This window comes from Centruroides vittatus, unplaced genomic scaffold, assembly GCF_030686945.1.
Source record: "Centruroides vittatus isolate TY-2023 unplaced genomic scaffold, ASM3068694v2 contig_970, whole genome shotgun sequence".
NCBI classification, from domain to species: Eukaryota; Metazoa; Arthropoda; class Arachnida; order Scorpiones; family Buthidae; genus Centruroides; species Centruroides vittatus.
Genome location: NW_027122643.1, coordinates 1,995,242 through 2,022,295, shown reverse-complemented (window position 1 = coordinate 2,022,295; position 27,054 = coordinate 1,995,242). Strand labels below are relative to the sequence as shown.

At 24.6% G+C, this 27,054-nt stretch overlaps 2 protein-coding genes across 3 annotated transcripts in view; both read right to left on the bottom strand.

Moving 5' to 3' along the window:
* Positions 1-12,641, bottom strand: part of LOC136985493 (cell adhesion molecule Dscam1-like) — a 134,472-nt gene extending 121,831 nt beyond the window's left edge. Inside the window, exons 1-3 of one of the 2 annotated variants that reach the window (XM_067282785.1) lie at positions 12,514-12,641; positions 9,184-9,402; positions 8,716-9,018 (exon numbers count right to left, since the gene is read on the bottom strand). In XM_067282785.1, the coding sequence (XP_067138886.1) occupies positions 8,716-9,018; positions 9,184-9,253 (373 nt within the window). In that variant the 5' untranslated portion in view covers positions 9,254-9,402; positions 12,514-12,641. Of the gene's footprint in view, positions 1-8,715; positions 9,019-9,183; positions 9,537-12,513 lie in introns of those variants that run through there. The other variant, XM_067282786.1, reaches the window with a different exon arrangement.
* Positions 12,642-21,709: 9,068 nt separating this feature from the next.
* The window catches only part of LOC136985466 (cell adhesion molecule Dscam1-like), a 112,306-nt gene continuing 106,961 nt past the window's right edge, over positions 21,710-27,054 (bottom strand). Inside the window, exons 25-26 of the mRNA XM_067282755.1 lie at positions 26,874-26,998; positions 21,710-22,141 (exon numbers count right to left, since the gene is read on the bottom strand). Of these exons, the coding sequence (XP_067138856.1) occupies positions 22,083-22,141; positions 26,874-26,998 (184 nt within the window). The 3' untranslated portion in view covers positions 21,710-22,082. The remainder of the gene's footprint in view (positions 22,142-26,873; positions 26,999-27,054) is intronic.

The window sequence follows — 27,054 nt, the reverse complement described above, 5'->3', positions numbered from 1 at the left end:
GACTGAATAATACATAACCTATAAAGGACTAAGCAATGCAAATTATAAAAATGGTTACTTGTACATCATTCTATATATAGGGAACCTTATAAAAGGAGGTAACATAAAAGAACTTTTTAATAATTGCTATAATAATTATGCGTAAGGTGATAAAAAAATTTCATTCAAGAATATGCAAATTTTTAATTTGAATTAATGGATGTCGTGATTCATTACTTTTTCTACTGTCTGCATCTCACAAAAGACGTTGGTGGTCGCAACCACCAACGTCTTTTATATATATAACCCGACTCTTATAATTTTAAAAAAACATCGTAAAAAAGATTAATTAAGTTTCAAATATTATCTGTTAAATATTTTATCTTAAATTACATAGTTATTTATAGAAGAAAAAAAATTCAAGGATTATTTATATTTAAAATATGTATATATATACAGTATATATATTTCTATATAAGTTTAATTATTGAGAACATTTTTCTTAATTAAATTTTTACATATGAAAATTTTAATAAAGATAAAGTTATACTAATAAAGATAAAAACAGAGTTTAAGAAAAATCTTAGAATTCCACGAAATCTTATATTACGTTATTCTTTTTAAAAATAGTTTCACATGAACTGTTCGGCAGTAACATTAGGTGGCAGCTTTTCTAAATGTTACTTTGAAATAATGCATTTTTTTTCTTTATTTCTCAAAGATTTTTCTGTCTTTTTATTTTAGATAATGGTTTACCAAAATTTATTTTCTATACAATAATAACCAAATATCTTTAGATTTTATTAATTAACACTTTTTCGTAATTCCCTTACGTTCTAGAAATCCATTTTATTTAATGTTCAAAATTGATTTTTTTTCTTTTCATTTTGTATTGAAACTTTGCTAAATTATGACGGTAATTTACTTTCCTCTTTTTCTATATTTCTTCTTCGGTTTTATCTATATTTTTTCCCCTTTTTATTTTTGCTTTTCTCTGAAAATATTAAGTAAAATCTTTAATTTTTTTTAAAAGTAAATATTGTTAAAAATCATTTTATACAATATTTCAATTAAAAATTTAATATCTTAATTGAATTTTTAAATCGATATAAAAAATTGATTTTTTGGTTTTTTTTTGTCGTGATGAATTTCATCGTATCTTATCTTCTATTTTACAACAAATTTATTATTTTTTAATATATTATTATTACTCATCTTAATAATTATATTTTCAAAATTTTATCGCTTTTAAAGCCTAAAAGGTTCTAAATTATTCATAATTATGAAACTTAGAAGGATTACTAGTAAATTTAATACGATTAGGTAAAGTGGGTGGAGTATGTAGACAATGAGTAAAAGGTAAAAATGTAGTTTTAAAAGATGCTGTCAGCAACACACCTGCTTTCTCATTAGATTACGCAGGTCTAATGCCAGAAATTATCAGCTCGAGAAAAAATTTGAGTAAAATATGATTTATTAATTATTTTAATTAAAAGTATTTTTAGTCTAGATAAAGAATTTCTAAAGAATTTTGAAGCTTTTGTAAGACGTTCTATAGTATCTTACACAAAAAGAAAATTAGTTTTACGTATTACAATGGCACTAAAATTATTCATTCTACCCAGAGTGTGAAGTATCTCGAGTACTATATAGATTAATGTTATGAGAAAATTCAAGTGTGGCTGAATAAAAACGTAAAATATTAGCATTCCGAAAAGTGAAATTGTAAAAACAGTTTTACAACTTTTGAGTAAATTAACTAATTAATATATTTAATTATAAAACCAAAAAATGGGAAATGATTTAAGAAGACATTTATCAAATATTTTAACTTATACAGTTACTTCTCTAATTAACCTGATAAATTTAATCACATGTGAAAGTTATTTTAGGATATCAAATTTTATTACATTAATATTTAATTATTTCATTAATCTTTTACCCGTGTCTAAAGTTTTATTCCTTATCAATGGCTTCGGGAACAAATATTTAGGGGAAAAACAAATATTTAATATATTTACAGCCACCTATATATATATATATATATTATAGATTTTTAATAATTGATTAATATGAAATTATTTTAAATCTAGAGCATACAGTATTTTTATTTATATTATAACGTCTTTTTATTGAAAATTTTATTTGCTTTTAAGAAATAACAAAGTTTATCTTTTTATTGAAATGCAAAAGTATATTTGTTTAGTTTACACTATTATTAAAAATAAATAAAAATATGTTTTTGGTAGAATAATAAAAAATATATAGATATAAAATTAGATTTATATTTATTTTAAAAATTCAATTTAAGAAATTTTAACGTTAAAATAAAAAATTTTTTAAAAATATATTTTTTCGTAAAGAAGAAAGATAATGATAATGAAAAAATCATTAATAATCTTAAAAATGTAAGAATAAATTACTTTAATTACGCTTTAAGTTAAGATTTTAATAATAGTGTTAAATAATGGGAAAAAATAAAAATAATTAAATATATATTTACATGAAAGTATAAAGATTTATAACTGTAAAGTTGCGTTTTCATGTACATTACATTAAATTACGTAATATGTAGCAAAAATATTCATTAATATTCATCAATTTACTTAGTTTTTTTTATAACATACTTCATAAATTAATAATTATATATTTGTTTAGATAAAATAGAAATTTTTAGAAATAAAACAAACTTTAATTACAGCGAATACAGAATAAATATTGTTACAAGAGGTTGAAGCGGAAGAGAATCTAGAACCATTATATTGTATAAGAGGAGTAAATGTAATGATGTTAATTTTCGAATTTTTAATCACGAAAGCTACCTTTTATAAATTAAAAAAAATAGTAATAAATATTGTAGAATATAATAAGCATTCATCTAAAAGAGGATCGCTTTCAATCTATTGAATAAGATCCTCTTGTAAAATAAATATATAATTTAAATTACAGATCGATACTATTTAATTCAAAAATATATCTTTTGATCTTGTAATAAATAATTATCTAAAAAACTCTTAACTTTTATTTTTTTATTTTGCTTTTTTTTGTCTGTATCAAGAATTCTCATTAGAAATGTCTTAGAATTAATGAATGTCAAAGACAAATTAACGAATAGCTCGAATCAATCAATTTGTAAAATAAGTTTTATTAGTAGCTAACTTGTAAATATTCCTCAAAGTTAATTATACGTTAATTAAAATGGTTATTCAAATGACTGACTTTTATTTTCATGACTAAATTTCGCGTACATGTTTATTGATATTGATATGTACGAATAGTTTATATTTTTTGAAAATTTTTTTATCGTTAAGTAATTAAACTTTAATTAAATTTAAGTCAGTTGTTTTTATTTTTTTTAATTATTGGTTAGTTTTAATTAAAACTGTTTTCATCGAAAACTTGAAAATAAACAAATCATATAATAAAGAATTATTTAATTTGTGAAAGATTTATTAATTTTGAATAATATTTTAATAAATTTACATGAATGATAATCAATAATTAGCTTAATTTGTTTTTACAGAAAAATTAATCTATAACTTAAAATTTTATTTTTACTTTATTCTAAGTAAAGAAAAACATCTATCAAGAGTTTTAACATTATATAATTAACTATAAATAAATTATTATATGACATGTAAATGTAAATTATTTATAGAATGAATTGTTGAAGTGATACGTTTAGGAATCAGCTGGAACAATAGCTAAAGTTATTCTATATCTTCGGGGTCTAGTAATAGTTGGATGACTTTGCTGATAACTATGAGTATCCAGAAAGAACATGATAAATAAATAAATAAATTATTTTCTCTCAAAATCAAAATAAAACAAAGACGTACATAAAGAAATAATTTAAGCGTAGACAGGAAAAATCAACAGTTCTAGTAATGTTCAAAATAACCACTCAGTCGGTTTGACGAAACACAAAGTTTATATTTACAACATAAATGTACTGTACAAAATAATACAAACTGGAGTCACAATTAAATATGCACAAACACTAATCCAACGACAACCGACTATTCCCGTACACGTTCGTCGAAAGAAACTCCTTACGATCCAAACAGACTTGTAATTAACAGCACCTCCGAGTCAGGAACAAGTTCGTACTAAAACACTGGAGTTACTTTCCCCAGATTTCCGTGGCGTCCAACGAGAGAGTTAGTTAGCACTTCGATAACGACGATCTCCTTTTTCCGATCCGATCCGATCCGACCTTCCCGACACGAACCCAGCCGATCCCGATACAAACTCTCGATACGAGCTCCCGTTCCCGCCGAAACTACGGCTTAAATAGTCCCAACGTTCGAATCGTCCGCCAATCAAATTTGAATTCTTCCACAACGGCCACCAACGGTCATTTCCCGCCGGCCAATCGTCCGTCTGTTGTCGATTTGAAACACAACGGATCTTCTAACGGTCGTTTCTAACGGCCGATCCCAACGGCTTTTCCGTTATGAAAGTTCGTTATAATAAACCAGGGCGGAAATCGCTCGCCTAGCGATTCCAAACCCTACAGTTCTAGTTACAAAAGGTTCAGATTTCAACGTATTTAGACAATTATTTATCAATACATTTTAAATATAGAGACCAAAGGATCATATAAAAGTAGTACGTACGAGACCAAAGAAGGAAACCAAAAAAATCTAATACTTCGTCTTCGGACATCAAAACTAAAGTTTATTTTTTCACTGTACGCACTCGAAAGCATTAAAAAATTAATGTGTGGTGACTAAAAAAAATCTATATGACTAAAATGAAACTGTACAAAAGGCGAACAGATGTCAGAACGAGGTAAATATTCTCAATGAAGAAGCACCTGTAACCTTAAAATCTTTCCATCGTATATGTTGTGTGTCATTTTGCGCATCGAATGTTGTACGTTCGATCGTATAGATATAGTTAAATAATATTTCGCTATATTATATAAGTGGACGAGTCTTCTCATCCTAACTGGCGTAACGATTTTACCATTCCAACGCACATAAAAAAACTAACGTTCCTGAGAGAGCAACTCAAGTGGTGTCAGCATCCTGATGAAACTCGCGTTGTTCTCTACCGGGATAATAATCCATGACATAACATCAACATGTACACATTAAATATGGATAAAATAGTAATAAAACAAATCATTATAAACATTGTCATCGTCTTCATACAAGTCTGATTTGTTGCAAATTAATGAATTTATATAACTAATCCCCAAGTAAAGATGAAACGATAATAAATCCTATATGAATATTTTAAGTACATGTATATATATTTTTTACATATATTTATATTAACTCAGATTCGTGAAGATATGGCAAAAACATCTTATTATTAAGAATAAAAAATAAAACATAAATAAAAAAATTGATAATGTAGATTGCAAATAATATTTTACATAAACTTTGTATGATTTTAGAGATGAAATTTTTATCTTTATTTTAAATATTGATAAGATAAGGTATATATATATATTCAGTGTACGGCGTATGTGATTTGTTTATATATATATATATACACTAGAAATTTTCACAAAATACTATTTAAATAAAACTTAAAATATTAAAACTATATCGATATCGACTATTAGCGTATTAATTAATGAATAAAATTTAATTAAGAAAATAATACTTATAAGATTATATTATGGTATAAATAAACGAACAGAATATAAACGACTTTATATAAAAAATATAGTTAAATATCAAAACAATAAACAAAATTATTTTTTACGTATAACAGGCTATTTTTTCTGCATAATATTATGTGGCTATCCATATTTCATGTATAAAAAAAATAACGTCAAAACAATGTTGTTTTCTTTTCTGGATTAGAAATGAAGAAATGGCTATTTTTTACAAACTTCAATTCCTATTTTATTCTATTTTAAAAGCTTTAACTTGCGTATGATAATTTAGCGCATTCACTTGATTTTAAAGATTTCTTTTCCTCTTTCAAAAACAACCATCTGTAATACCTGGTGAGGAAACTTCGCCTATTATTGTACAGTTCATCCGTAAAGAGAAATATAATTCTCTTCAGAATGGCAGCTGGTGAAGTATAGAATGAATGCGAACCGATAACGAAATTAAATGCGGTTCTTCTAGGAATGCATTTCCATGGAGATAGACTTGGAAATTCCAAGCTTGTGTCATCCCACTTTCTCATATCTAGAGCTCTACTGCAAACCCTTTTACGGGAGGAAAGCTGCCGCACTATGTCCTTCATACACTATAATTACTACGAACTTTCGCTTCTCTGAAAAGATCGGTGTACACGTGGCTTAGTACGACGAAATTAGTGGGCCATTTACTTTCACTTTTACAATCATCTTACAAACAGAGTAATGTAAGAAATAAGAAAGCGGAACCATCTTCTTAAATATTTTCTTGCATATTTTTTCTTATTGGAATGCAAAAATTAAAACTTTGTTTTCACAAATAAAATTTTCGTAGAATTAAATTTTAAGGAAAGTATTTGTTTAGGAAATTAACTTAATAATTAAAGAGAAAGTTGTATAGTAAATGTAATAATTAATTTGAATAATGTAGGTCATATACATGCTCACGTATTATTAGTTATTCATGTATAAATCTATGTAAAATTAACTAAATTAATATTATTATAAAAATGAAAGGATGAATTTATCATTTGAGACTAGTCTATCTTCATTAGCATACAAAGAATAGTTTACTTGTTGGAAATAATTAATAGATTATAAAGGATGAATTGTTTTCTGACGTTTTCTATTTTTTATTCTACTTTTCTAGAAAAATGGTCTTCACGTTTTCTGAAAAGATTTTCTATAAGAAGATCACAGGTTTAAACGAAACGATTTACTGCCAATGGCAACAGGTTATATCCCCAGAGTAGAAAGTATATCTACATTCTTTATCTCAATAAATAAACTTGAACCTATTATTTTACATCTTAAAAAACAGAATTTGAAGTTTAACTTTTTCTTATTTTGTTTTTCTCGTTATTTATCTAGAAACGGCCATACTTCTGCTTTAAGAGACTTCTAAAATGTTGCACCTTAAAAAAATAAAAAAATAAAAAATTTCTTGTACTATGCTCCTAAGTATAATAGAAGATTTCAGCTCTGTAATAGTCTTTAAAATCATTAATAATTAATTCATGCTTTTAAATGGTTCCTACTATTATAAAAATAAAACAACAAAGACACGAAAGGAATTAGAAAGAAAGTAAAATGAGAGAAAGCGACTATAAAATTGATCGTAAATAGGAAACAAGGTAAAACCTATATAAGTTAGGAAATGACTGTTGAGCATCAAAGGATAAACGGTGTTGAGCCAATATAACTTCTTTAACAAAAAAGTGACGTACGTGAGGAGTAATAATGAATATCTATGCTCCTAGTTTCATTGGACAAGGAATGGCTTTTTGTGTCGTCAGTAAATCTTTGTCATCTTGACAAGGGTGATAGGTCTACTAACAATAATGAGAAATCATTCAAGTACAGAAACGCTTAGCTGAGATAGAGATCATTTAAGATGAGTTCTAAGATATTCATGTTCGGTTTTACGGTCACTTTATAAAGTTTTCTTATAAAAATATATATAAAAAACTTTTTAAAGATCTTCAGATATATATTTCTAATGGCGTTATTAAACTCCGTCCTTAAGGAGAAAACTGATACGTTTTACATAATTGCATAAAATAAAATAGAAAAAAACTTTTAAAAATTTTCAAAATATCCAAGCTAGATTTTCCAATAATTATATTTAAAAATTCTTTTACATTAAAGTTTTAAATTATATCATTACTTTTGCTAACTAATCTGTGAATTTCAATATTAAAACAAAGAAATTCCTAAAGAGAATCATTCAAATAGGCTTTATTAAATATAAGAAAATTATAATTTATATAATAAAAATTTTTAATTTATTACGGAATTACAGATATTTATAATCTAATAATATTATTCTCAGTAACTTGGAATTTTTAAGATAATTAACTTTAATAATATCCAGCTCGTTCTGAGAAGTAATTTTACTAAAAGTGCTTTTACCAGTCTTTAATTAAGCAGATGTAGACTTTGATGTTACTTCTGATTTAATGTAAAGCAATATAGGATGTTTAAAATTGTGATACAAATTGTACCATTATAATACAAGCATTTTCTCACTGAGATGACTTTACCTACTTGCTATGTAAATACATACATATAACATAAATATAATTTAAATATTTTATTCAGTGTATATATATAGCGTATTTATATTATAAATCAACTTATAAAAGAAACCTTATAAAAATAAAAAAATGTTTTTAATTTTTTAACAAAAACGATAAATATATTGCCTCAGTTTAATTATATGATACTGTTATACAGCGTACTATTTCTTTAAAATAAAACCTTGTTATTTTAATAGAATGAACGTTATAAAAATTTAAACTTTGAAATTTTATGAAGAAGATTCCCAATAGCAAATTTGGGGAGAAAATTCTCGTCTATACATGAAATATCAATTTTCTGTAAAGACCAAACTGCTGTATCTTGTTTCAAGAGATGTTCTTGTGATTCACATGCATATCCTAAAGGAAAATTCTCTTCTTTAATAAACTTAGAACAAAAAGAAATATTAGTTTCCCAAGAGTTTGTGAAGTTTTCATTTACTTTTCCCCCGTTTTATATATAAAAAAATTCTTTAAACAACGTAACGTTTACTATTTTTTTAATTACCGCTAAAGTGAAATTTAATTATAAAATGATTAGATGCTTACCTGCTCTAACTGTAACATCTCTACTAGCCACAGAACCCAATGTGTTTGATATGATGCACCTGTACATACTTGCATGAACATCCTGACGATAACTCTCACTTCGAAATGGCGGGAAAACAAGTGTGCCATCAGGTCTCACGTGTCGGAGACCAGTTACATCCTGGACGATACTACCATCTTGTTTAGTCCAATGTACTAAAGGTTGAGGTACCCCTTTACCAGAACAGGGGACAACTGTTCCTGTAGTATTATAAAAATGCACAATATTTGGAGGTTCTGTAGTAAATTGGGGAATAGTCAAATCTATAATCAAAATAAATAAAAATTTTAAAAATATTTTAAAAACGTGATAACTATATAAAAACAATTAATTTTTGTTTAAAATTTTTAATTAATTTTTAAATTATATTTATAAAAAAATAAATATTTATAAATTACAAATAAATATAAACGAAAAATATTATTTACCTGACGTGGCTTTGATATATGGTAAGAAAATCCAGAGTAGAAACTTATATCCACAGTATCTGACACACATATCCACAAAGCATTCGCTCGTCCTCTCTTCACTGACAACACTGTCTCAACTCGCATGTCTCCCCCAGCGTAGCGAGAGTTCTCCGGAATGAGCCAATCAGAACACCTCTATATTTCTCGCTGTTCGTGACCAACCCTCAGCTTCTTTCACTTTAAATTTTGCATCACAATGAGTACCAATCTATTCCTTTGAGACTACATCTTTTCCATTATTATAGTAATCTACAACGGTCTCATTTGTTTATCTTATATAAGTATCCATTGCATTTAAAGTAAATATATTTACTATCTGGACTTAGATATACTAAAATTTATAAATGTTTGATTTAACCTTATAAGAATCTATTAAATTTATAGGAGGAAAAACCAAACAATAAAAAAGAATAAAGGAGAGTAAGCGGTATAGAGACAAATATCTTTTCTTTGAATTATATTAAAGTATGTTCGATCTTGGTTAAAAATAGTTATAAGAAAAATTTGATATATATAAAAAAACAAAAGAAAAAATAAATAAACGTAAGTTATTTTAATGACGCATTTATTTATTTTTAAATATATTTTTAAATATGTTTTTCAGATAAAGAAATGTCACTTCCAAAATTGAAAATAAAAATTATTTATGAGTATATTCGTTAGTAATGAAATTATGTTTATTATTTTTTTAAATAAAAATAAATAATTTTTTATAATAAAAATTGATAAATATCGCACAGATGTTTAAAAAGAAATTGTTCATTATTTGCATCGTGCAAATGATAGTCGATCGTTAAAATCATTCAGCTGAACAGGTAAAAATCGGTTAAGTGATTGTAGCTGCGCATGATAAGTTGTGTTTCCTCGCAGTTTCCGTGGACTACTGAGAAGTATTTTGGATGAAAGATTCTTGATGTTTCAAAAATAATGTTATTGTTATGCATATCTGAAAAGAAGTTAAACAGTAAAAATTTTCTCTTGCATTGCAGTTCTCTTAAATAGTTGTCGGCATTGCAGAGAAATCCATTATCTAGCAACCATGCGATCAATGACTCTGCTTTAATGTACTAGCGCTATGATGTAACGCATTTATTTGCAGGAGTACCCATTAGATGTTGCTTCTATAATGGTTCCATTAAAAGCTTTAATGGAAATCAAAGCGCCGTGTCTATCTTCTGCTTATTCCTCAGTTGTCCCGTCGTACTTGATATCTTATCGCAGGTGTGCTTACAAACTAGATTTCATATGCAACTATATTCAACTAACTACCCACAGGAAAACCAGATGAGGTATTTGCTATGCTAACTCCTGTATCCCCTAGTGTCTGCATTACTTCTTTTTGCATGTAAGGGACGTTGTTGACTTTATCCCACTTGGATAAAAATGTAACGTTGTTATCTCTTCTCTAAATACGTAACCGTCTTGTCCTGGACAAGTTGGTACACACACCTCGGGAGATTTTCTTCAGTACAATGGATATTCGCTCTTATTTCTTGTTTGTAGAACTAGCTGTGTGAGTTACAGGAACAGTAATTAGAATGGTTTTTTTTCTATCGTACTGTGCCCAATAAAAATATTGTACTCGACACAACAAAAGAGAAAATAAACGATTGGTTTGGTGAAGGGGTTTATTGCCGAATCCTTTCTTCTTTCAATAGTTTATTCAGCAAAGAATAATTATGTGAAGTGATCTATCAATATGCGTTATTTTTTTCTTTGTAAAACGTTATTTGTTTTCATAGAACACAAGATTTAAAAACATATTTTTGTATTCGTTTGTTACAATAATCAAAAATATTTAAATGAATCTATGCTATAAAACACTCATTTAGTAATATACTCTTAAATTCGTAGATATATAAATATTTCAAATATACTTTGGTGTTAATATTATAAGTACGCTCTAATGCAACAATTTAGGAGAAATTAGATTTAATTATTCCATGGATAACTGCCCGAAACTAAATTAAAAAATAAAACGTAAATAATATTCCTGGATATTGGAATACATATCAACACAGCTAAATCACTCACAAGTTTGAAATTAATCGATCAATATTCAAGTTAGGTACACGACGAGTATGAAATGACAGAATATTGTGATTCCAGTTTGTCAGACATATCATTTGATAATTAAAATATATCTTAAATTCAACAAATATTTTTAATTATGCGGTTTGAAAATTGTGTGTAGAGACTAATAAAATATCATATACCTTCCATTACGATAATCACAAAAACAAGAAACTTAGTACAATGTTTGAAATTCTCCATCGAAACAGAATTGGCACATGTTGAATATAACACAAAAAATATTACAAGTGTTTGTTTGGTCTATGTTAAATTTATCTGCAATAATTTTGAATATAAATCTAATCTAAAATATTGCCGCAAAGAAGAACATCAGGATGTGAAGGAGAAGTGAAACATGGATATAAAATACAATTTATCATCGAGATATATTTCTTATGATCGTAATTGGGTTGGTTAGGAAAATACAAATTCAACGTGATGTAAACCACCTCATCTATTAAGGTAATACACTTTTAGGATTTCTTAAAGCTTATTTTATACAAAGTTAAGTCGTACAGTTATTATTAGTCACGATATCGGAAGACGGAAAACAGTTTTCGGTGCGTGCTCTACATGGTTTATGATCATCGGTTTATTAATAATTTCAAATGTTTCAATAATAAATTTGTGAAATCGATTACAGTTAATTAGACGGATATTTACCTTACATAATTTATGAATTTATTTTTAAAATTCAAGAAATTTTTCTATTAAAACAATAATTTTTATAGAAAATGAATCAATTTAAAAGAAGAACCTTTTCATAAGGTTGACAACAGAATGTTTGTTTATTCTTATTTCAATCTAGGCCAAATGTGTTCTGAAAGAAATGCCAAGTTGAAAAAGTAACCCGGTTTGATATATGTCTGTCATTCTGACAGAAACAGTTGCTGGAACATAAAACTCTAGAAATCATTAGTCATAAATAAGGAAAAACAAATTAATATAATAATAAAAGATTTTTTTAAACCTTTACTCAATTTTAATAAAATGATATCCGTAACTTAATTGAAAATTTCTCAGTTGCAATATAAGAGCTTATTAACACACGAAAGAAAATCTGTTCCCTTTAATATTTATTTATTATTTTTTAAAAGAAAATATTTTAATAGTTTGTTAAAGTTAGAATCCATTTGGCTACGTCTGAAAGAAACATTAATTGAAGAAAGAAAAATGATCATTTTAAATAACAAAAAACGAAAATGGAACTGTGACCTTAGTATCTGCAATACTACAGCAGTGTCGACTTTCAGCATCAAGACTTAGTCATTTCGTAACTTTGATTTTTTCTTCTCTCCCTTCTTCTTATAAATTTCTTTCTTCTACTAGACTTTCCATCAACGTATTTTCACCTACCTTCAGCGTATCGAATCTCTCGAAAGGTTGAATCTCTGGAGTAATTCCTTCTTTAATACAGTAGCATATTAAAAATTCTAGCATATCAATAAGAAATTTTAGAATTAAACATGCAAGAATTTTTTTTGTCTTAGTTTACGAAAACAAAACAGATGCCGATAGAAAAATATTGATTACTTCTACCCTCGGGTCTCTCTTAACGTCCAATATCTGACTGGCCAAAAAGAAAGTGGCCAAGTTACACGTGCAGAGATGGCAGAAATCCACATTTTATGCTCGAACGTCAGGTTCGCGTTGTGCATGAATGAACTTAGTGCATTGAGAAGCACTAGCTTTAGAGGAAACGAGAGATGAAACGAAGCATGCCGTCTGCTTCTCTCTTTCTACTAGTCATTTCAGCTTAGAAATTTTTAAAATCGATGGGCTAGCAGACCATATAGTTTGCGTATTAACATTCTCCAGCACATTTTACTTTAGCTATTTTATGTAACCTATAACTATTTTAGAGCTCCTGCTTTCAAATATTTATCTCAACTTTTCATTAATTCATCTTTAATTTTAAAAAATACTTTAAAAATTATTTGGACAGCTGCCATTATAATCAAAATTCGAATTTTTTAAGTATATATTTTAAATTCGAAAATTATCAAAATTGATAGCCAAGACGTTATTAAAAAATCAATAAGTAAAAACAAATCTTGTACTGTTTATCTATTAAAAACAATAAAAGTTAATTCTTGTTCGAGTAAAAAAAAAATCTATAAAAATATCAAAATTTTATATCATAAACTTTATTAATACTTTAATAATTTATTTACTTTTGCGTTGTTCTTTATATTGGCTAACGGCCTTGGAATTAAATAATAACGAAATTCTATCTTTAAGAAATAACAAATAAAATTGATGTTGAAAAATAAATAATTACTATATTTCCTATAAATTATTAATTTTTAAAATCTTATTTTGTCTTACCTATAGATTATTTTAAATCTATAGGTAAGAGAAAATAAATATATTTCAGGAAATATTTTTACTAATATAACTTATCTATATAAAAATATTTACATTACACATTAGAAATTGCTTAGTTTTTAAACATTTACTTTAAAAATTCTGTCTCATTTCATATTTAACAGAAAATTATAATAATTTCTAATTTTTTTAAAAATATAATCATTTACAATTTAAAAATCCACAAACAAAAGAAAAATTAATATTTAAAGCAATTTTTCTCACAAGATATATTTTTTAAAATATACTGCAAATATTTATTTTAAAATAAGAAAATAAAAACTGACTTTTTTTCAAAATTGTAAAACAGTATATTTATTCAATTTTATTATATAATTCAGTAAAAAATAATTTAGTATGCTATTTTTTTTTCTCTTATATATATTCCATAATATTGATATCGAAGTAGGCAGGTGTGTATATTCTTAAATTATCCTACAAATGTAAAAATATATAAGTAGGTTTATATAAAAAAATACTATGTTCTTGTATAAAAATAAGCAGGTGGAAGAATTTTTCTCTTTACATATTGTATACAAAGCGATTTTTAGATACTGTGGTATTTTTGAATGGATTTTATATATATATATACGAATAAAAATATTTATATTTCTGCATTTCTGGCAGCATTCAACATTTTCATAACATTCTTAAAAGTAAACAAAGTAAACATATTTTGTCGTAGTATAGAGTCATTATAACGCTGACAGAATCGTATTCTGTAACTCTGACCGATACAACAATCATAGCACCATACAAATGATTCTTACTTGAAAAACTCAGAATTCAACCTTTTTCTAACAATAGTTGGAATTCAGTGAACTTTCCTCAATCTTTCCTGTCCTTTTTTTTCTATTTTAGATTCTTTGCAAGACGTTTTGAAAGAAACATGTAGGTCTATCCGCTCTTAAAGAGTTCTTCTTACATATGGGATGGATAATTTAATGTTTCGTTTGGCGGTTCTTGCCATTTCTAAGTCGAAGCCAATAAAAATTCTACGAATAATATATTAAAAAAAGGAAACTTCTTTGAATCAGAATACGTATCTTCCGGGAAAATATGCGGTCGGAATAGTGAGAATTTTTCTATGTTTTTCTTATTGACAACATTCTCAACAAACCGATAGTAGTATAACTGCATCTAGATGCAGGTAAACGTTACTAGAATGAAAAAATACACATTTTTACCCTTTAGTATTCATCATTTTACTTTTTCGCATAAAGTTTAGCAACTAGAAAGAATTTAAAATATTTTTTACGAATACAAGTCAATGTTTTAAACTCCTTACGACCGTAAACAGTACTTAAAAAGTTTTATTTACAGAGTACAAAAAATCATATAATGTTCAAAATTCGTCTCCGTAGTGAATCTAATTATCTTCTAAAATATTAAAAAAGCCACAAGTAAAATTTATATATTTTTCTTTACAGGAATTTTAAAATAATTGATATAATTATAAGCTTACTGAGTGTAGAATTCGAATATTTACATGAAACATTCTTAATAATATCTTCAGAATAAATTACAAGCTTTTAATTATATTTATGACTAGTTATAATTTAAATAGAAGAAACTGTATATTTAACAATTATAATTGCATTTAAACATATTTGTATTACTTATTTTAATAATATTTTCTCCAAGAATATATGCATACTATTATACTGCATTTGTTTTACTGACAATTTTAATACTCGACTAATTATAACAATAACGAAGATGGAGATTCGTCTTGAAGTGATAAGTTGCAGCAATTAATTTTCTCTGATGGAGAAACCACAAAAGACAATATTTCATATATAATATCGGAATAATTAGCATTCTTCTACTGTTTTGCACTTAATTTCGTATTCGGATAATAAATTAATACATTAAAATGCTTTAATATTTTATAAAATTTAGTCAAAATCTAAATCCTGTCAAAGAATTATAATATCCGAGAGATATTGTTTAATTATCTGAATATATTTTATAATATTTGTTTTGGGATAAATTACATTATTAATTTTAGAAAAACTATAAGAAATTGAGTTATTAAATTTACAGCATGGTTCAATAAAAATTGCATCGTCTCGTATTGAAGTTTACACTTGTTTTTCTTTTTTTGGAGAGGTCAACTGCCTATAAGCTAATATATGCTTTTTTATATTACAGGAAACGGATTGGTATATAAATAACTAAATTCTGGTTTCGTTCTTACATCCTAAACCTAGATTTTATAGAATTTTACTAAATTTGCTATCAATCAACTATCGTGCTGTTTCTATTTAACTAAAGCACTTTTTCTTCTACGTATTTCTTTAGATATCCAAACGTCACAAGAGATTGAACCTGTCCAATATTCTAGTGTATGAATAGTGGCATCAAAATCTCTTTTCTTCTGAGATACAGTCAAGTCAATGATCTAGAGCATTGTGCAATCTGTGTAAGATAAACTTTTACAGTCTCAATCATTCCGCTAGATATCAGTTTTGAAGCAATTCATTTCTTTCTGAAAATTGAATTGTACAAAATTAATGCGAATACTCAACTTCTGTTACATCTCTCTGTCTTTTTCTTCGTTTTAGTTGATCCTACTTTTATTTTTATTGTTGTCATTTGTTCATAATAAATGCATTTTATTTTGTAAAGATTTTTATACATAATCTTCATTTAAATTTATAAGTAAATTTAGCATACAACTCAATTTAATAAATACTTAAATTTTGAAAGTTTAAACAAAATAAGAAAAACTTATTTATTTTAATGAAAAAGAACAGACTATAATTTATTTTTCTTATTAATGACAAATTAAAAGATGAGATAGTTAAACATTATAATAAATTAGCTTTATAGTATAACTTAAAAAATATTGATCTACTGTGTATATATAACGTATTAGAAAGAAGAAAAATAATAATGTACTCTGGCCATCTTGCAAAATAGCCATCTGAAAGCAGATATCTCTTTATTACCAGTAAAATACCTAACTAGATTGTATTGATGTTGCTGCGAGTCATGATCTTGGGCGTTCTGCTATTTAACGACATAAGCTGTTTTAATGTTATTGGACGTTGAAAGGTCATTTAAATTATATACCTAAAGTTATCTCAAGTATATTTCCCATGGTTATAATTAAATACGATGGATGAGGTTGAATTTAACATATCGTGTTTTATTTTTATAACTTTCAACTATATAATAAGCAAATTGGATCAACGATTCTAATGTTTACATTCTCTGGAGATTGATTATCTATGCTAACGTTATCACATTGATCGCTGTAAATTCACTTTAGTAAATAAATATATTAAAGATTTTGTTTTTTTTTGTGATAATTTTCAACAATTCTGTTCTGACGTAATGTAATTTAAGCATTTTTTATTATAGAGTTTTCTGATAATCTATATTATCAGTTCACGAATATTTCTAATGTATATTATTGATTTATAACCCCACTATTATTTTTAATGTGTGCTTTTATTGATGAGACTCTTGCGTTTTAACAACAATTAAGCTACATACAGCAGAAGGAAAAAAATTAAAATGTTTTTGACAAAAAACTGAATAAAAATATTGGAACATTCGAAATAAATAACTCAGAAAATGGGCATTGGAAATTTAAATTTTTGAAAAAAACGACATCCAAAAAACGTGATGCTTGTACCGTTATAAATCTTTGTATTGTTATAAGCATTTTCGAACAATAATACATTTGAAAGTATCCAATTTAAAACTTTTCATAATCTTAATTAAAACAGATTTTAGAATTAGAACAGATCTTTAATTATCCTTTCAGTAACAGAACAATTCTGTCTACAAACTTTATCCTATTTATAATATTAATATAAATATTTTCATATTAATTCCTGTTTCATTTGCAATGACATTTTACGAATCATCTAAGCATTTACAAGTTTAAAATTAAATTTACAATCTTAGCGGAAATGTATGTTTATCTTATCTTTGAAAAATCAAATCTTTGTTGTTTCAATACATTAATCATAAACAGCTGCTGATTAATAGATAAAATCCTTCTAAGAATACAGTTTAAAATTAGTTTTACTCTCTGACATGTTAAATTAACTAATAAAATGTTAAAAATATGAGCTATAAAATAATATCAATTAATTAGCAAAAGATTTTCGTAGCAGATTTATTATGCAAGCGAATTTATTTAAGATATTTAATAAAATGTTTTTAATTTTGATATTTAAATCGCATTTTTGATTAATATTTTAAATATTATTGTAATTTATTCGTTTAATTTTATATTTTATTTTTATTTAACTAAATGTATATAGATGCAGAAAGTTTTAAGAGTAGTTATAAGGACTAAAATTACATCAAAGTTGTCATTAGATTAATTTTTAAAATGTTTTAAAGTGTTCTATGATAATTTTTTTAATATAAAATTATTTTAAATTAATAAGCTTTTGGTAAAAATAATAAAATGAACATTTTTATGCTGTAACAGTTAATAAAATGCACTTTGAAAAGTACATATTAGTTTTTAAATAAATCAAAGCGCTTAATTTTACTCCTTAATCGATGAACAATCTTTTAATTCTTTTTTCTTACATACTACTGCATGAATTATTTTTTTCTTTATTAGAATAAATTTCAATATTAAGAAGAGTTTATACATAAAACAAAATCAGGTAATTTTTCAAAAGACATAAGTTTAACTTAGTAATCTAATTTTGTATAAATTTCGGAATATTCTTAAATTTACTTGGCTAACATTCAATAGAAACAAATAAAATTTCGTTGAAAGTAAAGAGTTTTTATATAATTAAACTTAAGTATAGAACAGCTTCATGAATTCTTTTTTACTGAATGTCTAGTTAAAAAAGGTTACTGTGCCATCGGCAATTTTGATAAGAATAAATATGAATATTATACTTGATAAAAAATATTTAGAAAGAGAAAAAACTAGAGTTTTGTTTTTAGAAACTTTTTCAAATTTCACAGAAAGATATTCTTTAATAAAGTTATGATGGAACTGATGCATAGACCAACTAAAAAAGTAAAAAAAAAACGAAAAATTTATACACATGTACTGTGTATTTACAGTAGAAATACATTGAACATGAAATAAATTAAATTATTTATTAATCTTTACTTAATATTATATTAACGTGAATTAATAAACATTATAATGCCTTTAATAACATTAATAATTAAAGCTTACGATTATTAAAAGAAGTGGCAAAACTTAGTTTTATGAAAATTATTCTAAATAAACTTTTACATATTTTAATATTTATATGTTTTTTGTTAAATATATAGATTTTTTTCCTTTGTAACAGAATTTTAATGTTGAAAGAATCCGAGAAAGAAAATATTTTATCATATTTTAAATAGATTTGGATATTTAAATCAGAAATTAATTAAATATTTTAAGATGTAAATTAAGGTATCAAGACAGCTTAAACGATTTATGATTTTTTAACATTGAAAAATTTTAGATTCATTTAGACTAAATTATAATATTCGGACCTAAGAGCAACCTTACAAACATTATTGATTCACATTACATAGACAATTTGATATAAATTAAATTAAAATCAACATTAAAATTAAATAAATAATAAATATTGCGGATATTAACTAATTTCAGTTGACAATACTGAACGTTGATCAGCGAGTAATTCTCGAATTTCAACTCGATTAAATTGAGTTGAAATTTCAGAATTTGCCTTGTTTAGTACAACCGATACATCATATAGATTAAAATTACATAATTGACTACAGTCAAAAAGATTATCTATAAAAATAGAAAATTGAATATAATTATTAAACAAATTTAATTATAAATCAAGAAAAAAACAAAAATATTTCATAAATTATATACGTATATATTTTAAATTAATTAACTAATAATTTCGATAGTTTATTTTTAATCTAGATAAGTTTAATGGAGAGTAACTCAATAATTTTATTAATATTATATTCAAACTGCGTATCATATTATACGCGTAAACATAGGCGGAAGCATTATTATTATTATTATTTATAATTATTAATTACTAAATAACTAGCAAACGATCAATCAACCGATACATACTAGAGAATTTGACGCAAAGTAACCACTACAAATTTAATAATGTAACGGCAGAAGAGAGATTGTGCTTTTCATTATTTCTGAAAGTTTTAAACTTCTCAAAATTAATTATTTGTATCTTAACACAAAGACGAATTATCTTAATAATAGTTAGCATAATTTACTTTAATGCTCTTATTTATCTCATTCTGCATTATCTTTAAGTTTGTTTACATATAACGCCGCATTATCTGTTACTCCAGCAATTGCATTTTCCATAATCAACTAAAACGATCGATTTATTAAACAATCGCATCATACTTTTCGGTATATTTTCCCATATAAACAAGTTATTATCCTAATAATTGCAACCTGACACCAATCTAACAATGTATAATCACAATGGTAACATTTGAGAAATTTAATAATCAGTCTATAATTGAATAAACATGCATCACTGTTATGACAACAATTTTGCTATTGAATTTATCCTATGTTTGTCAAAATTCCTTAATTATATTTCACAAAATTTACTTCATTTTAATGCAAAAATTTGTAAATAGAAGACGTATAACATTAAAAAGAAAAAAAATTAATTAATTAAACTACACACAAAACATAATAATAAATTAATGTTCCAAAATAATACAAAATAATAAAACTGTAAATTACATTATTTTATATTTAAGTTACACGAAATAAAAATACGTGAGTTGAATTATTTTTTGTTTTTTAGTTAATCTTTTCTGGAAACGAGCCATGAAATATAATACGTTTATTTACAACATAAAGTTTGAGAACATCTGTCATGAACAGCAAAAGCGGGATAAAGAAATTTTCTTTTCAAATATAAATGATATTTCTTGAAAATTCAGTAAATCTCATAAGTCTCATCAAAGTATAGGAATAAAATTAGGTCAAACTTGAATAAATCTCATGTTCTCTATACCTTTAAGAAAAAAAAAAAACCCGTGAAAGGAAAAGTCAATATTCTAAAGAAAATGATGATAAAATAAAGAAAGAAAAACAGTAAATGGTTTTTTTTTCTTCTTCTTCTATTCTTTTATACAACGTTGGAATAACTTTAAATTGTTTCATTAAAATGTCGTATTCCATCCGATGTTATAAATTTTATTCATTATGATTTTCTTGTCACGTTTGGCTATTTCGTGAAATAGTTGCAACGTTGAAATGTATAATACTTTGCTATGAATATTAAATGAATGTGATCTGGGTGCACTTGATTTGATTTATACATTTTATTTCTTATAAATATTTTAGTCCTTTTATTAAATATTTAATATTTACATTACAAAAAACCCAGAAGAGACTTTAAAAAAAGGAAATAATAATTATATTTAAAAAATCCATCAGCGTTAATTTTAAAAGTTTTACTTATTAACATTGTTTTTAACGTCAAAACCATACATCGCTAGAAGAGAATTTCATAGGTTAACTATTGTAGTCATATTAAAAAATGCCTAAGCTATATAAGGATGTTGAGATCTGACAAGCAATTTGAAGAGCTTCAACATGGTTGGACTCAGGCAGCATTGTAGGCGCCTTAATGACTTATATAACATGACATAAATGACAAATTATCCATCTTATTAAAATAGTCAGTCCAATTCTGCTTCACATTTTTCAATATTCCCATCAAACATAGCTTTGTTAAAGTCATATTGAACTTCCTTAAATGTATTGTTTGCAATAAGGAATATGCATATAAATTTAAGAATTTTTCAAAAAGTATGATAATTAATTTCTACATATAATATAACCAAAAAAGAATTTAAAGTATTTTAATTAATCATGATTTATCGTTTATAATTAAATTTTATCGTTAATAAGCTTCAATAATTAATTAAATATATTTAAAGTAAAATCATTCGTAATCTTTAAATAAATTTAAAAATAAGAAAAGTTGTAAATTTATATGTATAAATAATTTAGCGCTATTTTATAAAATATTGAGAGATGTTCATTAAATTATCTATAAAAAGTAGACTTGGACAGTAATAAAATTTCTGACATTTATTAACATGTTACTTGATCGGTATTACACATTTTTTTTAATGACGAAGATATCGCGAGTTACTATAAACATTAAAATTGTAATATCATTACAAGGTATATCTGCAAACGTTGATAATGGCAAATACATCTTTTTTTTAATATTTTCTTTATCAGTAAATGTTTACAATCGTACAAAGTTTTCTCTCGAAGATCCAAGGCACAAAACATGCAGCTCGTCTTTCCTTCTTCTGAATTTTATAAACGAAACTTGACAAATTAAATAAAACTCCTAGAAATGTTGGCCAATTTACTGTATTATCAAACATTTCGATCAAATTTCTTTTTAATTTTTTTATATAGCAACAGTCATTGTTGTCTAGTTGTGGACAGTGTCGAATCGTAGTTTGACGAATGAAAATTGCGAAGCGTTCTTTCCTGTAAATTGAAATATTACAAATTCAATTTTATTTTATTTTTTTTCAAAAAATATTAAACGTAAAAATGTATTAAATTTTCATAAATTTAAAATGATATTTTAAAGAAAATAGAATTTTTCTTTTTATTTCTAATTATAGATATTCTTAAATAACTTATGCATTATTCATTTAAAGTTATAACAAAAATTGAAAAAAATAAATAAATAAATAAAATAAGCATATATCTATATAAAATTCTAATAAAATATTTATAATTATATGTTTATATATTAATTATTTGCACAATTAAATTATCTTTAATGATTTTTTTATATTAAAATAGCATCGAACTGAATTAGGTGCACCTTTAAAATAATCATTTTAAAAATTATTTTATGTTCCCATTAATCTATAAATTATAATTTAACTCATATATATTTGTAAGGTAATTTTATTACTAATTGAAACAGCAATAGTTATAAAATTTATTAACTAAAATTGATAAATATTTAAAATATACAAATTTATAACTTTAATCTGAAAATAGGATCATATATTATTTGTAAATATAAATTTACAATTTTATCCTACTACAAATTTTATTACAAACATTTGTCTATGTTGTTTGCAAAATTTCATAGGAAACGACAGATAAATATAATCATTGAATTAAAAGTTAGACACTAGCAAAACAATAATAATAAAACTGATAACAATAATCTAGCAAATTTAAATATTCCAGTAAACAAGACTAGCAACAGAATATTTTCGTTATATATATCTGTGTATGTTTTTAACAAAGAATAGATTAAAACGGAAATAATCATCATAAATATACAAGATAATTCAATACTGATCTGTCGACATCTGGTTTATTTCAAGAAATAAAAAAAAATTATAAAAAGTTTTTCAATTTCATGTTTTCCATCTAAAAATAAGAAAAAAGTTCTATTCCATCCTTTAATCGACTATTTGATCATTCTTGATGATAATTGTACTAAAATAATATGAATAAACGAAAATTCCCAGCAAGTACATTCTTTCTCATCTCCAACTTTGGTTTGATTAAATTAACCTTTCCAACTTCGATAGCTTAGTTCGACTATTTAGAAGCCAGTTAATCACAATAAATTTGCATTAACCTACAAGATTATTCTAACGGTAATTTACTTTTAGGTTATTATCAGTAGTACGAGTAACAAAAATAAAAATAAAAATAAACAAGCTTAAACGCTTAATGCGGTAGAAAGTTATTTAGTTCTAAATATTTCTATCAATTTTTTTACATAAAATTTTACGTGTAAAATTATCTTTGAGTGAAAAATTAATTAAATTTTAATTTAATTAATCTTACGTTTTTGGTCTTGTAGGTTTTTTAATTTTGTGATTCCCCCCTCTTTGATATATTTTTTATTTTTAATTTTGATTTTATATTCAATATCAAAATGTAAAATTAATTTTTGGAGTTATTAATTCGAAAACGTGTTAGAATAAGAGAAAAATTTATTATATAGAAATAAAATTTGTAAATTTTAAATATATATTTGTACTCAACTGTGTTTTGTAATCCAAAAAATTACGGATAAAAATATAAACATATTATAAAATAATTATTTTAAAGATAAAAAGATATTATATAATTTAAAAATTTAATTTTATAAGGCAAAAGTTTATTTGCAAGACAAAATAATTACATAATTCTAAAAGTTAATTATACAATCCAAAAATCTACCTTTAAAAATATAATTATAAAAATGTATTATAATCTTATTTTTTAATTTAAATTATTATATAAAATTCAGAATAATTTAATTTAAAAAAAATTTAAAATGTAATTCGAAACTTAAACAAAATAACATTAAACTGAATAAAATTAAAATATATTTTAAATGTTGATGTTTTGTTTATAATTTATAAAGTTTAAAAGTTGTAATATTTAAATTTAAAAATTTTGAAAGTAAATAATTATATAAATACTTTTAGCGACAAAGAAATAAATAATTTTTATCTAAAGGAAATAATTAATATCAAGTCAGCTTCAACAAAAATTAAATAATATAAAATTCATTAATTTATAACCGAAGAAAAAAATTTAAGAATTGGAAAATAGAAAATGTCAAATAAATATATAAAAATGAAAAAAAAACTTTTAAAGCTAAATCTATATAGCAATTTTCTTAAATTTTTAAATAAGTAAATTATTAAAGGGCTACGGAAAATATTTAGCAGCTATAATTGATTATATAAATATATTTTTCTCCCTTTTACTTGTTATAAGATTTACGATATGATAAGATTACTACAAAATTCGTACTAAATAAACGACTTGACGATAGTTTGAAAAACATAATTTATTATTTTATATCAAACTACAGCATAAAAATACAGCAGAATAACTAAGTACATACAGAATTTTTCAGTAGGAGTTGTAAAAAAAAAACATACGTTTGTATCATGTTCATCTTCATCATTTACTTTTCTAGTCAATTCCTGCTAAGAACCTGTCGCAGAGAAAGGATTATTTGTTTTGACACATAAACAAATATGAAATTTAAAAAAATTCGTACTTTAAATTATATACAGTATTAATATTTTAAATATAAACAACACGTACAGTACATTATTAATAATTAATAAGATTTAAAAAAATTTAATTTATAAAAATAAATTTGTTTTTTGGATATCTTTACTCAAGCTGAAAAGATAAATATTTACTTAATTATATAAATGTAATATGATTTCAAAATATACATTATATTTATTTAATTACAATAAATCATATTATAGATAAATTCAAAACCGAAGAGATTCGGTATCTGCAAACGTTCTGTAAAGCTAGATTTAGTATCGGTCAGCTGCAATTCTAACAAAGTTAATGAAACAGAATCGCGTTAGACAACAAATTAACGGTTGTATATCATTTACGGAATATAACACACTAGAGACTGTATATCGTTGTTTAAGGTAGTTTGCTTAAATACACCGGTCTATGCTTGTCTCATAATGTCAAGGTCCGCATTAAATTCATTAAACTGCTTGACATTTTCATGTGATGGTTACTGCAATCGGTTAATTTAATTCGACCTTTATACAATTAGGATGTAAATACAGTATATTAATATAATAATTTTGTTAAAATAGAAAATTCAATTTTAAATTTAGAAAAGACATATATATATGTATTGATATATAAGAATTTTTCCTAATATTCGAGGAAATTTTTTCCTGATTCAGACACTGTATATAAATACGAGTTTTATATACAGAGTTTTATCTATTATAGTGGAATATATTCGTTTCATCTTGGTATAGATATCCCTTACAAATCGTTCAATATTTTGAATGAAATACTTACTTTAGTAAGGAACGTATCCAAAAATTCAACTGTTCTTTTCACACACGCACACAAGAAACGATTTTTCATTTCTTTCTCGAGTATTCTTGTTAATATGAAGTACACCATACACAATAATGAGAAACCTGCGTGAGTTTGGCAAAATAGCGATGCATTGTTATAGAATTTGTTTGACACTCTCCTTCTTCTCACTGCTTCCTATGTAAAATCTTTTGTTTCTTAGTGAGAGACATAATAATGATTTTGATCGCAACAACTCTTCCTTATCAATTTGGAATGAAGATAGCTTTCATAATGAATACCGCTTTCAATGGCTTCTGTCTTACCACTTCATTATTTGTTATTGTTTTGTAACATTTGCAGAATATATCTACAACAACATAGATGTTTGTACAGTATAGATGCTTGAATTAATCATTATTGTTCATAATGATTTATTATCCTGACTCCTATATGGTTTAAGTGTAATGTTTACTTGAACGCGAATTGTTAAACTATGCAACATGTTAAAATCACTAAAATATTATAACTAAATATAATCTAATTGTTAAACAAATGTATTCTAAATAAAATATGTAATTCGGTTGTTTAAATTCGAAATATTTCAAATACCTAAAATGAATTTAATTATTTAATAAAAGCGAGAATTTGCAACTATTTAATTACAGAAATTTCCTGTTAAAATAATAAAAGTTAAACTTTTAAAGTTTTAATATAATTTATTACATTATATTTCTCCTTTGTTATGAATTATAAAGTTATAAATATTATTATTTATGAATTTACTGAATATTGTACTTATACGAATGATATATATACTAAAGAGTATAGTTTCTATAAAAATATTAAATATTTCAATCTTCTAAATATGTAAACATTTTAAAGAAACATTCTAAGTCTCACAGTTCCAAGTTTTCAATCGTAGACTGATAGTTAATTCATATAAAATTAAAATTATAGTTTTAATTATCTCGAATGGAATAACCATTGATAATGTAACGCATTAGATATAATCAATACTCGAAATTTAACCAGTTATATTTTACAATTTAAGGTAAACATGCATAAAATTTTATCAATTGATTAACTTAATTATCTTTCTTTGTTCGGAAAATATTTTAAAACAGAATATTTTGTTTTAAAAATAAATTAAATTTTACACATATATTTACATTAATTAATTTTATATTTTAATATTCGGATAATAAAATAATCAATAAAATTAACGATTTTTTTAGATTTTTCAGAGATAAACTTCATAACATTTCGCATTAAAAAACATTTTTTTAAAATAATGAATACTTAATAAGAAAAAAAAACAGATATTAAGATAGAAATTACAATATATTACGCTAAATTTTAAAATTTGGTAAAGTAGATAAGAAATAAATAAAACCTTTTTTCAAGTTGCAGTGATAATCTCTATCGCATTCTGCTTCTGACATTTCATGGTTATCTGTCGCGTTGGCAGTAAAATGTCTTTTCGCCATTTCTTCGCTGTTGCTGTCGTCTTCCGATCCACTAAATAATTTAATTTATATCATATGTAAGCTATTTATTAATAAAAATTTAAATAT